The 16245-nt window shown below is 55.6% G+C and overlaps 1 protein-coding gene across 1 annotated transcript in view; it reads right to left on the reverse strand.

Annotated features, from left to right (window-relative positions):
- Nucleotides 1–547: 547 nt before the first annotated feature.
- Nucleotides 548–16245, reverse strand: part of CCND2 (cyclin D2) — a 32051-nt gene continuing 16353 nt past the window's right edge. The window contains exons 4-5 of the mRNA XM_062194771.1: nucleotides 13780–13928; nucleotides 548–5362 (exon numbers count right to left, since the gene is read on the reverse strand). Of these exons, the coding sequence (XP_062050755.1) occupies nucleotides 5213–5362; nucleotides 13780–13928 (299 nt within the window). The 3' untranslated portion in view covers nucleotides 548–5212. The remainder of the gene's footprint in view (nucleotides 5363–13779; nucleotides 13929–16245) is intronic.

Here is a 16245-nt window from a genome sequence, read left to right on the forward strand (position 1 = left end):
CTAAGGCTGGAGAGCAGCTGGGACCTGGCGCTTTCTGCAGAGGTGAGGGTGACTGTCCCATCCCCCTCCCTGGCTCCGCCTCACCAGCCTCCACCAAGGGCAGCTGTATCCCAGGCCCTCACATGAAGGAGGCACAGAGCATCAGGAATCAGGCAGGAGCTGCTAAGAAAGCTGCAGGGGCGGGGTTCCCCAGAGACTCCCCAGGGTCAGGACAAGTACCGGGGGGCTTCTGACAGCTTCCAAGCCAGGGGGCGCTCCTTCACGGCTCAGGGTAGGTGGCCACTGGGGCTGGCATCGGAGGCCTGGTCACGCTGCCGGTGACTTAGCCACCTCGGGGAACAGACGGAGGCTTCTGCTGTACAATCAGATGGCACAGGAGGCGCAAACGGAAAACACCACGGCGTCACCAGCTCCTTGTGTTGGCACAGGTGGATTACCTTCTGGGTTAGGGTGTGCCAATCCCTGCCCTCGGGAGTCCTGCTGGGAGACCAGTGTATTCCATTCCGAGGAACACCAGTCTCTAAATAAGTCACAAGTGGCCAGACAATGTAGGTCAAGGTGAGTTTATTGTCCAAATAGCATAACCTAATTGCATCCCAAACCATTTTCAAATCCACCTTCTACTCCATCTTTAAACCAAGTCAGAACAGGGTATGATTTTTTTTTTTTAAATCACTTAACACTGAACAGAGAACGCCTCGTCAGAGGCAGCTGACTACACCGTGTCACTGTCACAGCCAACATTCTGCCACACTTCCTAAAGACCTCGTTTACATCCATCACACTACTTAGCACTGTCTAGCATCCCGACCAGATAAACAGCCACACACCTCTTACAGAGTACATGGTGAGAGGCTAACATGGACTTGCTATGGTATCACACTCGTTTTAAAGCAAAAAAAAAAAATTAAAATAAAATAAAAAGAATAAAAAGGGAAAAAAAAAAGGCCAAGATGAAAAACTATAACTGAGAGAGAGAGAGAGAGAGAGATCTGAGGTACATGGTACAAGGTAATGAACATAATGGAGAAACAACCAGTGGCCCGGGGATTAGCTGGGGATGTAGGAGTTTGGCCGGCAGTAAGAAACTAAAACCGATTCAAAACAAAACAGACGCTTTTCTCCTCTCAAGGACAGGCACCTGTCAGCGTCCATGGGAAACTGTAAGGCTACGGTCGGTAAGGCACTTTGCGTCCCCTGCAGGCGACGGGACGGGATGGGACAGGGACGGAGGCTCCCGGCCCAGCCACGCTGACACGCGGGGACGTGCGAAGGCAGCACAAGAGTTTGTGCCGAGGGACTCCCGCAGGTGGCTCAGAGCCCGGAACCATGCAAAGCCACTTGAGAAGCCAGAAACACCCTCCTGCGCCTTCCCACCCAATCTTGTACCCACGGACGGACGACTGACTGCACGAGCAATGCCCCGGGTCCGCAGCCACGGAAGCCTGCGCTCCATCCAGGGCTGCACAGGGGACTTTACCGTCACAGCATTAATTTCCCTTTTAAAGCTATTCCCAAGGTTGGACTGTCTCAAAGATAAACAAAGAGGAATCCTGTTGGTGTGGACGCCAACTGGCGCGCTCCAACGTCCGCCTCGCTCCTACCTCCAATCCCGCACTAACCAGGATTATCTTCTTGAACTAGAAACTGAGTATTTACACGACATAAGGTGCAAGTGTATTTCTTCTCCCAGCCCCGTCCCCCGTGGCCCGTGGAGAAAAAATCCCCCTGCCCTCCTGGAGGGACTCAGCCGGTCCTCACCTGTGGGTGCCAGAGCTCCCCGGGCAGCCTGGAGGGGCCCTGAACGTGCCGGGCCACAGGAAAGCCACAGCTCCCTCTCCACAGTCAGCCCTGCGGCTGGCCCAGGGAGGAGTCGGTGGGTTCCTACTCCTCTGGCCTCCTAAGCCTCCGCCCACCCGAGCCAGGACAGAGCACCCGGCCCAAGGGCAGCCCGAAGCCCCCTCTCCAAGGAGCTCACCTCCCAGCGCACCTGAGGCAAGGGGTTTGCAGAGAGCTGCCCCCACTTCCTCCCTGGCTGACCCCCACCTGCACGGTGTTTCCCCACTCAGCATGTATTTTTGGCAATTTCTCCCCCACAAGATTGGGCCAAAATAGGGGAAGGGTTAAAATTTGGCAAGCTGGGGGTGGGAGGACAACTCAGCCCCCACTGATGGAGAAAAAAAAAAAAAACTTAGAAATTAAGAAAAAAGATCAGAATAAATGTGGAACCCGGTTCGTGGGAGGTGAGACAGAGGGAGAAAAAAAAAAAGTTCAAATCCATGAGCAGATCTGAACCTCTCTGGGGTGAAAACTCCTTCCAACGGGGAGACCAGGACCCAGAGAGGGTGTGCGTCCCTCCACAAATCCAGGGCCCCTGCTTTTGCTTATACAGGACACAGAAAACTTATCGCCCTGTTGCTGGCACCAGCCATCCCTTGTGGCCCCACGGCTAGGAGAGAAGAAGCTAGTAAGACCCAGACCGCAGGAAGAGGCTGGAAGAGCTGCTCCTCCCTCATCCGTCAGCTTCGGCACACGTCCGAGGGCTGAATCTGCACCAGGACTCCCCAAGAACCCCAGGGACCCGGTCTTCCCCACGCCGTACCGCACAGCGCAGGCTCTGGGTGAACACTGGCAGCTCCATTTTCTGCTCCCAAACCGCAGGATGCGCCAGCCGCACCCCACCAGCGACCCCCCCCCCCCCCCGCAGAGAATCTCAGGGTCGAGCTAGCTCAGCGAGTCCCAATCCCCTGCCATCACACTTCCTGCAGCCTCTTAGCCACCTCCCCACACTCACCCACCCCGTCTGTTCTTTGTGCCAACTCCATCATGTGATTTTGAACCCCGGAATCTCGCGGTCCGGCCTTGCCGAGGACCTGGCTCGGCCTACTGCTTGCCTAACCCCGGTCTGAGCACCACACACGCTGCAAGCTGCAGGCCTGAGACCTGGGACAGCTTCAGAGATGATGGGGGAGGGGTGGGGGTGGGGGTCTGTGCACAGGAGCACAGGAGCCAGAGGGGAGACGGCTGCCCACGAGCCCTGCGCCTGCTGCCCTGCCTTCCTGACACCTACAACTCCCGCGCCAATGCCTGCTGGGTCCAAGCTTGAGTTCAAGGTCTGCCTTGTGGGGGGGTGGGGGTCCCTTGGTTCAATGCATTGTTTTTCCATCATGAGGAGGATACCGGAGTCAGAACGGGAGCCCGATGGCCTGTGAGCATGGACAGGCCCCTGGGTGCGGGGCCTGGCGAGTCCTCCTCCCCACCCAGCCTCGCCTCGCCCTCCCGGGAACTTGCTCCCAAAGCAGAAAGTGTTCGGCTGTGAGGTAAGAAAGTCGTTGTCTTTTGTAGTTATTGATTTTGTCCAGTAAACCTGAGGTAAACAATGCACTGTCTTTGAAGAATGTGATCAGAGGAAAAAAAAAAAAAGAAAACCAAAAACCAAAAAGAAAGAAACAAAACCCACTAACCATGAATATGCTACCGGAAGGAACAAAGGATGGGAGGGCTTTTCCAGTACGAAGAACTCATATCTTAACCATCTACTTCAGGACTTGGAACTTAAGCAGTAAAATAATATATTATAAAAATGTTTATAAAATAGCAGCACACTTGGTGAAACATTACAGCTAGGTACTGTTAATGTGAGTAAGGATGAACGATCTCAGCTTCTTAGCAGCGCAAAAAAAATAATAAAAAACTGAACAAAATAAAATGAAAATAAGAGACCCTTAGATTTTTCTCCATCTTCAACCCTCACACTACGAAACAAGGCAGAATCTGTGTATAAAATAATTCTTCAAGGTAGCCCTGTTCTGATTTTTTTTTTTACTTAAAAAAGGCAAATATTGTAACAAATAGCTTCATTACCTGTCAATGACAATTGTGCAAAAAAAAAAAAAAAAAAAAGTTGTCGCTCCAACCTCTCTGCTAACTGAATGCCTCGAAGAAGTGGAGAGGAAACAGAAAATTCAAGTACGCTGAATACGACTTTGCAGTGAGACTAACTAACGCAACGTTCCAGGGAGCCGCACGCCACACCGATGTCCAGCCTGTCCAGCCGTCCGTGAGGACGCCTGCCCCTCCCCGTCGGGAGAAGCTGGAGCTGCGGAGGAGCCCTCCGCGCCATCCACGTGCTAACAGGGCTTCGTTCAGACTTTTTCCGAGGAATGTCGTGATGGGAATGCCAGCGGAAGGGGTGGGTACCGGAGAACTCAAGACTGGGGGCAGGATGGGGAGGGGCCAGAGAGAAGAGGGGAGGAGTCAGCTTGATTTGCATAAACCATCCCATCTACCCCTCGGGAACAAATTTTCAAAGTGCTTTAAGAATGGAATGGTTTATAACAATGCTCAACTGTGGACCAGACATGCCAATCAGCACCAAAAGATCAGTTTTTTTCCTAATACGGGATGCCACGGTCGCTGTACCCTCTCTCAAACAGTAGGAGAAAAGATCCCATTCCGGATCCCACCCTCTGTTTCCATGTCCCAAAGAGTTTTGGTTAGGGCCCGATAGCTGCTGCATTTCTCTCCCAGATGATACGGCGGAGTCTGGGATGAGCCACGTGTGGAAGGGGAAGCGCCGAGTGTGGCAAGAGAGGTGGGGTTATCACCCAGCCCCCCTGTCCAACCAGCCACGTGCTGCCACAGCTGGTGGACACTGGAGGCGCTTCTCCGTCCAACGTGGTTCACTCACAGCGATTTTTTTTTTGGTACTCCCTCCCCATCATGCCCCCCCTCCTTATTTCTAATTCCTTGTTGAGTTCATTGCTTGGCAATCTAATCATTCCATAAATGGCCTACACAGTTCCTTGAAATGCCACTACAAAAAGGGGTGTGTATGCACTAGCTCATAACATGACAAAGAGTCTCTTCTAATTGGTTCCCATATTGCAGGCGTACATACTGTCTAGCTACTCTGCAGGGTTTCTGGTAAGCATTGTACTATCACTTTTAACATAATCAAACAACAACTGTTCGCATATACAGGGGATTCCCTTATGTTGTACTTTGAATAGGCACCACACGCTTTTAATTATAGTTTGGATAGGACCTTTTTCTCTCACTTCTAACAGATCTTTAAATATGATCTACGTGGGGGCAGATTTTTTTTTTTTTTTTTTTTAAGTTTCATCCTAAAACACAAAGAACAAAACATAACCAGAGAGGAGAGTGCAGATGACGACCACGCCCCTCTCGCTCGGCCCGCCTGGCATCCTCACAGGTCGATGTCCCGCACGTCTGTAGGGGTGCTGGCTTGGTCCAGTTCATCCTCCGACTTGGATCCGTCGCGCTGCTCCTGACGGAACTGCTGCAGGCTGTTGAGCAGCACGGCTTCAATCTGCTCCTGGCAGGCTTTGAGACAATCCTAGAAAGACAGTGGGCCAGACCAGAGCAGTCAGCGAGGCGATCAGGACACAGAGCGGCGGGCTTGGGCTTATTTCTTTAAAAAGCAGAGCAAGAGGGAGAGAGATCCATCCTCTACCCACTGGTTCACTCCCCAAATGCTTCCGACAGCTGGGGCTGGGCAAGGCTGCAGCCAGGAGCGTGGAACTCAGTCTGGGTCTCCCGCGTCGGGGGTAGGGGCCCAAGTACTTGAGCCACATCACCTGCTGCATCCCAGGGTGCAGGAAGCTAGAAGAGGAAGTACAGTCAGGACTCAACCCCCACACTCCGACTTGGAATGTGAGCATCTTAGTGGCTGTGCCAAATGCACACCCCCACGGTTCCATGATTGTTTTCCAGGCAAAATATCCACTCAGTGTGAAGTGATGCAGAGGGGCCCCCAGGGCAGCCCCCGGCTGGCAGCCTCAGCATCACCTGGGAGCCTGTCACACCTGCAGAGTCCAACACCTCGACCAGTCTCACGAGCACCTGCCTTTCGGCCAGAGCCTGGGTGACTCCCATTCAGCAGCATGGCCTGGCTGCTCCATTTATGGCCGTAATCAAGGGGCCAACTGGATCCAGCTTGTGCTGCCGGGAGGTAGCAGAGAACAGAGGAGAGGCCACCAGCAGAACTACAGTAAAGCGAACCTCAAAAAGTCCATGGGGGAAATGGTACTAAAAGGTAAGTTTACCTGGGGCAAAAAATCTACAAATCCACACATACAAGGGAGTCCTGAAAAAGCTCATGGAACATATGAACGATGAAAGTATGTACATACGGATCCCAGAATCTCTTTGCCCCAAGATAAACTTATGCTTGAATTCCATTTTCCCATGAACTTTTCGTAGTGCCTGACTTTCCCAGCACCTGGAGCACGCATGAGAAAGAAGACAGAGAAGGAAACCATGCTGATCCTCACATACACTGGTGCTTAGAAACAAAACAAAAACAAAAATCCCGACGTTCTGCCTATTTACCATTCCTTTACTTCTCATAAAAATACAATACAGAATGTTTACCAAACATTCTGGACGCCTGGGCTGTCCAACTGGGGAATAAGGAAGAAGCTGCAGCATTGCTTCTATTAGTCTATATTTGGTAGGGAAACTGTGGAGTGTGCTTGCCTCAGGCAGAAGCGTCTCACAGCTGGGTGGCATGGAATGCACCCGCTGTCACGGCTGTCACCGGGGAGGACCACAGCTCACACCAGGCAGAGGGAGACAAGCTGAGGAGCCCTCTCCCAGCCCCTCTGTTGTGCAAAGCTGCCTCTCTGCACCTGCCCAGGCGTCTCATGTGGGTGGGGAGTTCGGACACGGAATCTCCTGGTGCTTTCCCACAGTGCGCAGCCCCTTCCTTGTTTTCGCCACCGACAAGTTAGCACTTTGTCAAGCTCAAAAGCATCATCACCGTTCCCTCCTGCCTCTCACCTGGTCCACACTGGAAACGACTGCTTTTAAGGAAAATGAAGATGAGGAGCGATGGCAGACCACGAATGCCCCTGGAGTGCCAGGATGATGGAAAGACGGAGGTGGTATGTGCGCCCATGCACCGTCTTTGTGGGCAGCAGCTACGTTCTTTAACGTCTGATCTCAGTTTCCCCGTTTTTAAAATGATAATGAAACAAAAAAGAACAACTGGGAGAGCACTGCGTGCTAACTAGTCACTCAATAAATGCCAGCTGTCCAGTAGGACAAATGTGCCCTGGAATGTGAAAGAATTCTTTAGATCTCTCTCTCTCTCTCTCTTTTTTTTTTTTGACAGGCAGAGTGGATAGTGAGAGAGAGAGACAGAGAGAAAGGTCTTCCTCTTTGCCGCTGGTTCACCCTCCAATGGCCACTGCGACCAGCGCATCTCGCTGATCCGAAGCCAGGAGCCAGGTTCTTTTCCTGGTCTCCCATGCGGGTGCAGGGCCCAAGCACTTGGGCCATCCTCCACTGCACTCCCGGGCCATAGCAGAGAGCTGGCCTGGAAGAGGGGCAACCGGGACAGAATCCGGCACCCCAACCGGGACTAGAACCCGGTGTGCCGGCGCCGCAAGGCGGAGGATTAGCCTGTTAAGCTACGGCGCCGGCCAAATCTCTTTCAAATGACATAGGGAGTAGCACTGACCCCCGATGGGTGGAGGGAGCGCTGTGTGCCTGGTGCTGGGGACATGAACTAGAGAGACCCAGTCCAGCAGTTGAGGTCTCATACACCTTAGACAGAGGGAAGAGGAAGTCAACCTCTCAGACCTCCGCCATCTGCCCAGCCTCCCGCCTGCGTGAGCGCTGCCCGTCACAGGTGGTCAGAGGAGTGCAGGGTCTCGCCCACCCCCAGGCGTGGCTGTTCCCCGTGCCCGCCTCCAAGGCCCACCCCACAGGCGCGGCGGTGCGCACAGCTCATCACTTGCTCAGTGGGAAAGGCAGAAGGTATCCTTTCTAGGGGCGTTAGCGTTTCAGCAGATGAGATTTAAAAACCTTAAGGCTGGGCAGGTGACTTGGTGCTATGGGTTCGGTTGCCACTTGGGACGCCGGCATCCTGTATCAGAGCAGCCTGGAAGCTTTTGCTCCCTAGAGAAAACAGCTGGCTTCTCAGCTGATGGAGAGACCGTGTATGTGCGTGTCGGGGGTGGTGTGGAGCAGACGATGGCTCTGCACGGTTCAATTCATAAAGAACTGCCCATCAAGGGTCAGAAGGAGGAGGGTTCGAAGGGGGCCCCGCGGGGAGAGGCTGGGTGCAGCAGTGCGGATGCTGTTTGGGACGCTTGCATCCAGAGTTCCAGTTCTGGCTCCACTGCCAATCCCAGCTTCTTGCTAACGCGAACCCTAGAAGGCAGCAGAGGGTGGCCACAGAACTTGGGTCTCTGCCACCCTCATGGGACACCTGCACGGAGCTCCTGACCCCTGGTTTTGGTTTGGCCCAACCCCGGCAGTTGTGGGAATTTGGAGAGTGAACCAGCACCGGGAGACTTTGCGTCTCTGCCTTTCAAAGAAGTTAAATAAATTTTAAAAATTTAATTTAAAAGCGGGCCTTGGGCCGGTGCCGTGGCTCACTTGGTTAATCCTCCACCTGCGGCACCGGAATCCCATATGGGCGCCAGGTTCTAGTCCCGGTTGCTCTTCTTCCAGTCCAGCTCTCTGCTGTGGCCCGGGAAGGCAGTGGAGGATGGCCCAAGTGCTTGGGCCCCTGCACCCCACGGGAGACCAGGAGGAAGCGCCTGGCTCCTGGCTTCAGATCGGCGCAACGCCAGCTGTAGCGGCCATTTGGGGAGTGAACCAACAGAAGGAAGACCTTTCTCTCTGTCTTTCTCTCTCACTATGTATAACTACCTGTCAAAAAAAAAAAAAAAAAAAAAAAGTGGGCCTCAGATGGTGTAACCACATGGTGAATACTTCCCATGATACAGTTAGTGTGGAAGACCCTGCTGCCCAACAAGACATGGAGGGCCTCCTTGCACGTCCTGCTGGGCTGTCTTTTCCTCTCAGGCCCTGTGCCGTGGGAATCTGTGATACTAAGGTGCTAGGACCAACCTAGGACCCATGGCCATCAGTGCACAAACACACCAGCATCCGCAACAGAGCTGCTCCTCCACAGGGGAACACAAGGCTGCAGAAAGCTAGGGAACTTGACTTCAGGCACTGTCGACTCCTCTGTTTGGGTCACCCATGTTCCTAGTCTTGGGGTGGGGGTGGATTCTGCCTCTCCTCTGGCCACCTGAGACCTTGGAGCAGGGGCTGGGAACATCCAGGCTGGGGGCCATCCAGGCCCACAAAACCGTCTGGTCTGGTTCTGCTAAGGCAACTGCAGGCAGGGTTTGAAATTCAATAACCTACCCCAGGCCAATTTGTAAGTCGATAATTTTGTACGGCCCAAAAATGATGTTCTAAATCTCCAAATGGCCCCTGCCCCAGAGGAACAGCATCGAGAAAATCCTACATGGAGGCCCAGGACACTGGACACTGGACAGTCACTTCCACTGGACTTTCAGAGCCATGGGCCTCAAGACAAGCACAAGATCAAGTGCACAAGGGCTCTTCACCACGTTCATGGAAGATGCGTGTTAGCAAAACACCATGCATGAGCTTAAAAAAAATTTTTTTTGCACCAAAATAAACTTATCTCTCAATTCCACTTCTCCACAACCTTTCTCAAGTTTCAGCCAAAAATGTGTACCCACGCTTTTCCGAACACATCGGATGAAGGTTTGGTACACAGTGCATATGAATGAGGTCCTTTATCCGCCCCATCTCAGGTTCAAGTCAGGTCATTACCACGGCCACTTGCTCTCTGACCCCTCTCAGTGAAGGAGAGGATCACTACAGCACTTACTCCACGGCTGACGGGCCCCGAGCCCCACTCCCTGCTCTCCTGGACATCTGGGACACAGAAGGACCTGGAACCTCTCCGGCGTCCACGCAACCCTTCGGCACTTTGATAATGACTACGTGAATCCCCTTCCTCGGCTGGGCAAGGTTAAGAAGCTGCCTCGGAGCCAGAGCCTGTGTTGCACGGATCATGTCAAACCTCCTCCCGTCTGATGGTGGAAAGACGGAGTCAGTAGCACCTGCCCTGTGTCAGAGCTGGCTCCCTGCACAGAACGCCCCGGCTGACCAATGCAGGAACCCTTCCTGGACCCCAGAGGGCACGGGGAAGTGGCACTGTTACCTGCAGCCGGGCAGCCCAACTCCACAGAGCTCCTTTCCGGCCCCAAACAGGAGGGCGGGAGAGCGCAAGGGGCTGGGGTGGAGAACAATGATGGGGAGGAAGGAGGCAGGGAGCCGGGCTGAGAGAAGACTGGGGCTAGTGTATTTCCAAGAGGGCAGCATCAGACAAGGCAACATCTACCAGTAACCCCAGAACCGCAGGATTTGGAGCTCAAACAGCCAGATGTCCTCATTTCCCAGCTGGGAGCAGCAGCCTGGGGACCTCCAGCAGCCGGCCATCCCGTGACATCAAGTTCAATGAAAACTGAGCCCGGCTTTCAGCAGGTCCCACCCCAGACCTCCTCCCTGCGCACCTCTGCTCTCAGTAAAGGTATACAGCCCGCAGGGGAGGGAGACACAGCCCAAACGGCTGCCGCAAAGGACAGTGGGCCTGGCGCAGGGGTCTCCGGCAGCCTCCGGGAGAGCACCAGCCCCTGCGCCCGAGATGCCCGACGTTAAGCTGATTAAAAGGAAAGCTGTAAGGCTCTTGTCTGTCAGCCCGGACAGGTGGCACTCCAAAGCGCTGGAGGTCGGCAGGCCTCCAGCTCCCCCGGCCCCCGGCCCCCACCCCCCAGCCTCGGAGCCCTGACAGAGTGTCTGTGATCCCCGGTGGGCCCCTGACTTCCTCTGCGTGCTGGCTCGGGCTCGGCGCCCTGCACCCTCCTCGGCCTCCATGAATGGGCGGACGGAACTCCTACCATTCGCTCGCAGTGTGACTGCATCACTCCACTGTCACCACACACGCACTGCACTCAACAGGGGCACAAAAGGCTGAATGAGCCCCAGACCCGCGGCCAACTCCAGCGGGGACGACTTAGGAAACTATCTCATTCTTCCTCTCTTCGCAGGCGGCTCGGTTGATTTCCTTGCATACCCAATGAGGCCCGCAGGAAAAAAACGAGGCAGGAGAGGGAGACGTCAGCCCCCCCGCCCTGTCCCACCTCCCCACCCCCAGCTTCCAGGAGAGGAAGAACCAGCCCCTCCACCCCCCCCAGCCCTGTCCCACCTCCTCACCCCCAGCTCCCCTCCAAAAAAGCCCCCACGCGGCTGCTGACCACAGGCCCTGGGAAGGCCACCAAAGGCAGAATCAACAACAGGTGCCTCAAGGCCAAGGTGTGGCCAGCTAAGGAGGAGGACAAGACCACGCAGGGCCAGCACGTGCTCAAAACCCCGGCTTGCTCCCCTGCCCTGCTAGGGTTAGGCCGACAGCTTGCTCACAGCCAGGGTGGCCCTGAGGAAGGGACACCCAGGAAGCTCCTGTGGACCACGCTGGAGGCGTGGGACCCATACAGAAGAGGATGCACTGCAGGACCCAACGGCTGAGGTCTGTTCGGCTCAGCACCTCGGTCAGGAAAGCGATGTCGCATGAGAATTCGGGGGCGGCTCCAACATGAAGTCCGGTGTGGCGCAGAGGGCCCGGAGGTGCACGCCATGCACCTGCACACCTGCACAGCTCTGCAAAGACCCAGGAGCCGGAGGAGCGCGCGACGCACTTGGAAGCCCCTCTGCCTGCCCTTGGCCTCCGTTCCTTCCTTCCTCCCTCCCTCTCCTCGGCGTCACTGCCCAGGGACTCTGCCAGGGGCGCTGGATAAAGAACTAAGTCAAAGCTGGGCCTCGTTCAAGAGGTTCTGTAGACAAGCGGACAGGGAGATGGACGCTGGCACCGAGCAGGAGCGGATGGGAAGAGGAACCCGGTGCCGCCTGAGGAAGCGGGCAAGGTTCACCGGGGACCTGGGGACCGGTCCCTCCTCTCCAACCCACCCCTGGCAACGGAAGCCGGGGACAAGTTCCCACCCCCGAAAGCCAGAGCTGCCTCTCTGGCTGCTGTCTGTTTTTAGCAACTCTTATAGCTGGAAGGAAAAAGTACTTAAAATATACCACCCTCGGAGACTTTTATTCCCTGTAAAACTGTCGGGCTTCTCACTCAGCTTTCTCTTTGGAATGAAGCATTCCGGTTTGTTTTGGCAACCGGACGGAGCAACGGAGAGCGAGTTTCTCAGGGCTGCCCGCGGCCCTCCCGTCAAGGGCTATCTGCCGCCGGCCCGTGAGCCAGAGACGCTCGTCCGGCCATCTCAGGCCAACGCAGGGGACGCTCTCTGGACAGCCGAATCCTGCAAGTCCCCAACCTGTCTGTCGCCCAAAGTGGCCGAAGGGATGCCAGCGACAGGGCAAGTGGGGGCCTCAGTCGTCGGCTCCCTCTGCTAACTTCTCCACCTGTACACCAGGGCCAGGGCACAAAGCACCCCAGCAAAGGACAGCTCAGCACAGGCATGGCCAGGGCTTTATACAGGTTCATGCACACACACACAGGTGCACACTCACACACACGTGTGCGTGTGTGTGTAATCTCTTAAGAGTAAAATGTACCACTTTAAATGCACAGTGGCAGTAAGCACGCACACAGTCGGCACAGCCATCGCTCCATCTCTGAACTTCATCAGCCATATGAGGCTCCAACTCCCTCGGGCCTGGTGAGCTCCATTCTGCTCTGCCGCCTGGTGTCTGACCGACCTCACCCACCGTCCTGTGGGCGAGACCCATCTGTGCCGGTTTTGGGATTCCCTTCCTTTTTAAGGCTGAAGAGCACCCTGCAGCACCCACGGACTGCGTTCTGCCGCTCCATTCCAAGCCCATCTTCTGTGCTTGGGAGGCCGGCCTTGCACGTCCATCTCCCCACTGCGTTTCTAACCCATCACACAGCACACGCATGCAGTCACCCAGGATCTTACTGTGCTGGGGTTCTGCATGTTTCACTCTTGACTCCTGTATGTTTGCTGAAGGTAGAACCCTCACCTTCTATTTCCCACGCCTGCCCACCCTGCCTTGCAGCATCTGGGGACCGTGCCTTGCTCATCCCTCCACCTCCCAGTGTTGCACCAACCACAGTACAACTCAAAGAAATGAATGCAGAGCAAGTGAGCCCGGAGACACACCTCACCTCCCGCCGAGTGCTACTGCACCCTCAACGGTGGTCCTCCCATGTTCTTCCGAATGGGAGGAGGCTGAGCCCCTTGGGAGGTTGCACGACAGCCAGCCGGGCCCAGAGCCGCCCAAGCCTTCCCACAAAGCACAGTGTCAGGGCAGACCCGGGTCTGAGCCCCAGCTCCATGGCTCAAGTAGCTGGGTCTCCTCCACCCACGTAGGGGTCCTGGATCGTGTTTCTGGTCACAGGTTCAGCCAGGCCCTGGCTGATGTGGGCATTGAGAGTGAACCAGAAGATGGGAACTCACACTGTCTCTCAAAGAAATGAAATTTTAAAAAAATTACAAACAAAATTGAAAGAAATACTCAAGAGGAGTGAACAAGCCTCTGAGGGTACCTGTTGCCAGCCTGGGGCTCACTGAGGTCTCAAATTTTTAGGTGAACAGTGGCATGCACATTATATCCCAATAGCCATGCTCACGCTCGGTTTTTAGTTAAATAATGAATGCTGAATCCTGGGTCTTGGAAAGCAGGCACGCTAGGGGGCCCACACAGTCCTCTTCCCATCACCCCAGCCTCGCTGCCGAGTTCTTTCCTGTGCTCCGTGGTGGACAGGCTTTCTGAACCTGAACAGGAGCCTCCACCTGCTGCATTTGGTACTACCCGGATGTTGGCTTTATCATGGACACACACGCACACACACAACGCCCCAGAGACATCCTCATCAAGCCAATGCACCCTTCCCGAGCTGGGAACGGACATCTGGTTTCGACCAAGACGGCGGCGGCCACCTACCACATCCGTGTTGGTGATCTTGGCCAGCAGCTCGGTCAGGGCATCGCAAGTGAGCGAGCTCACTTCTTCGTCCTGCTGGAGCCCGCAGATGGCTGCCCCCACGCTTCCAGTCGCGATCATGGACGGCGGGTACATGGCGAACTTGAAGTCTGCAAGGAATGCGAGGCGGAAGGTCAGGACACAGAATGAACTTGGCTCCAGGAGCTCCCCAGCCTGCGGCAAGATGGCGGCAGTGGGACACCGTGCCGTGAGAGCACGCTTTCCTTTGAGGCCTTCCTTCACCGTGGCCACGGCAGATTCAAGCAAGGAGACTGAGGCAGGGCAGAAAGAGCGCTTATTTGGGTGCACACAGTGGGTTCAGAGAGGACTCCGGATCTCGACCCTCCGAGTCCCATGGGAAGCACGTGAGCAGTCAGCAGGTGCACAGTACTAGGTCTGGCCCCGGTGTGGGGGGCAGCAGGGTTGTCTCTCTGGGGGTGATGGCGGGCACAGAGGGAAGTCCGAGGCCAGGACAGGAAAGACACCACATGTGCCACATAAGTGGGGAAAACCCAGAGTTCAGATGCTGGAGGGAGCGAACAAAGTAGCAGCAGGTGCGATCAGCCCAGTATAAGGAAGAAAGGGAAGCCAGAGACACTCTCTATAGTCTCTTGATGGGCATCAAGGACCCTCATGGCTCAAAACAACAAACACAACCAAGTGTTTTTATTCTACAAAGGAAATGAAGGATGGACGCCACGGGGTGACTTTCACCCGGCTCTCCACTCCTAGGGTGCCCACAGCACCAGGAGGGAGGGCAGGACCTTCCCCGGGTGACAAGGACCAATAGCGGCATCCTCATCAACCTGCTCCCATTCCTCGGAGAGCAGACACACGGATGCTGCACAGGGGCACAGCGCTCGGCTGGAAGACCCCTCCCAGGAAGGGGAGATAACCACGGCCACAGCTTCGTCCGGCTCCTGCCGCCCACATGCCCCACAGCCCGTCTAACACACACCAACCATGGCCGGCGCACGTGAGCACATGAAAACCCCCAACTTGGGAATGCGAGCTGCTTAGTCCCCACCCGTGAAAGAAGCCACAGTCTCATGGCTCCTCCTCGCCACAGCCCCAGAGGGCAGCAAATCCAAACCCCACGCAGCGCTGTCTCCAGCAAGGCTCCCGTGAGCTGACCCTACTTAGCAGCACAAGGTGCATGTTGGGGGAGAGGTCACACTTCAAATCAGAGCAGAAATGATCAGGTTGAACCTGCTGCCCTTAGCCAGTTCACCTTGCCATCTCCCTTTCTTCCCAAACACTGCTCTGTTTAAAAAAAAAAAAAAAAGTGTTTCTAACGGAGCCATCCTTTAATGGCGAGCCGGAGCCCAATGCCCCAGCAGCACGCTGGCGGGCTTCTCAGAGGCACTGGAGACCACTGAACCGTGCACCTGCCTCTCCTCCCCTTTCACTGAATCAGGACCACAGAGCCAGCCTGGCCATCTGTCCATCTGTCTGTCTCCTTGGCGTTCTCTGCTTTGCCCAGTCACCGTTTCCACCCCATTAGGGCTGAACGTGTGGCACCCAAAGCCTGCTGACTGTCACCAGCTCCTGTCCTCGGGGCAGGGGGTGTGACAATGCCAGGCTCCCTGCCCCCTGCTCTGCTGTAGGTCCTTTCCACATGGGTCACAGGAGAGCGCGTCTCTGCCCAATAACCTCGTTAGCTCCCCCTGTGACATTCATAACACAAGCAGGCAGCCAGCCCATGGCCCTGGGCCCACGAAAACCCTGCCTGCAGGCAAGGCTCCCCGGCTCCCCTCCCCTCTGCCACAGGCCTTGGCCCAGGAAGCACACCTCAGCCTCGCCCGTCTTTGTGGTCTCGGGGCTGGCGAAACCCACTTACTTCTGGTGTGTGAATTAGCGCCGAGAAGGCCGCGGGTGTGGGTGGTCTGTGCCAGGGCAGAACAGTGCACGGGGGGGGGGGGGGCCCTCTACCTCCCTCCTTGCCTCATGAAGAAGATGCTGGGGCAGTGTGTGTGCGCATGTGCGTGTGGTCCTGCTGGGGCCTCTGTCCAACCAAACCATTGCACGGTGCTCCTCCTGGTCTGACAGCACAGAGGAGACCCCTGAAAACGCAGAGCGCTGTGCCCAGCAAAGCCCCCAGTCTCCCCCAGGCTGAAACCCCAATCTATCCGACAGGACGTGTCTTGCAGACAACAGCTGGCCAGGGCACTGCTAAGAAGTCGCCTCACCTGCAGATAAGGATGTTGAGTATACCCACCTCACAGCGTCGTTCTCAGGAATAACTAAGACAGTGCACACGAGAGCACAGTCCCCAGGCTGCCACCCCCCTCCGGGCCACCCTCACGAGTGTCCCTGCGGGACGCCAGTGAATTCTGAGTGTAAGGGGCTTGCTATGCCTCTCCCTCCAGCATCTCCTTTCACAGGTGACCCGATGAAATCTTCAAGGGTTAAGTCAAGCGATTTGCC

This window comes from Lepus europaeus, chromosome 6, assembly GCF_033115175.1.
Source record: "Lepus europaeus isolate LE1 chromosome 6, mLepTim1.pri, whole genome shotgun sequence".
Classification (NCBI taxonomy): domain Eukaryota; kingdom Metazoa; phylum Chordata; class Mammalia; order Lagomorpha; family Leporidae; genus Lepus; species Lepus europaeus.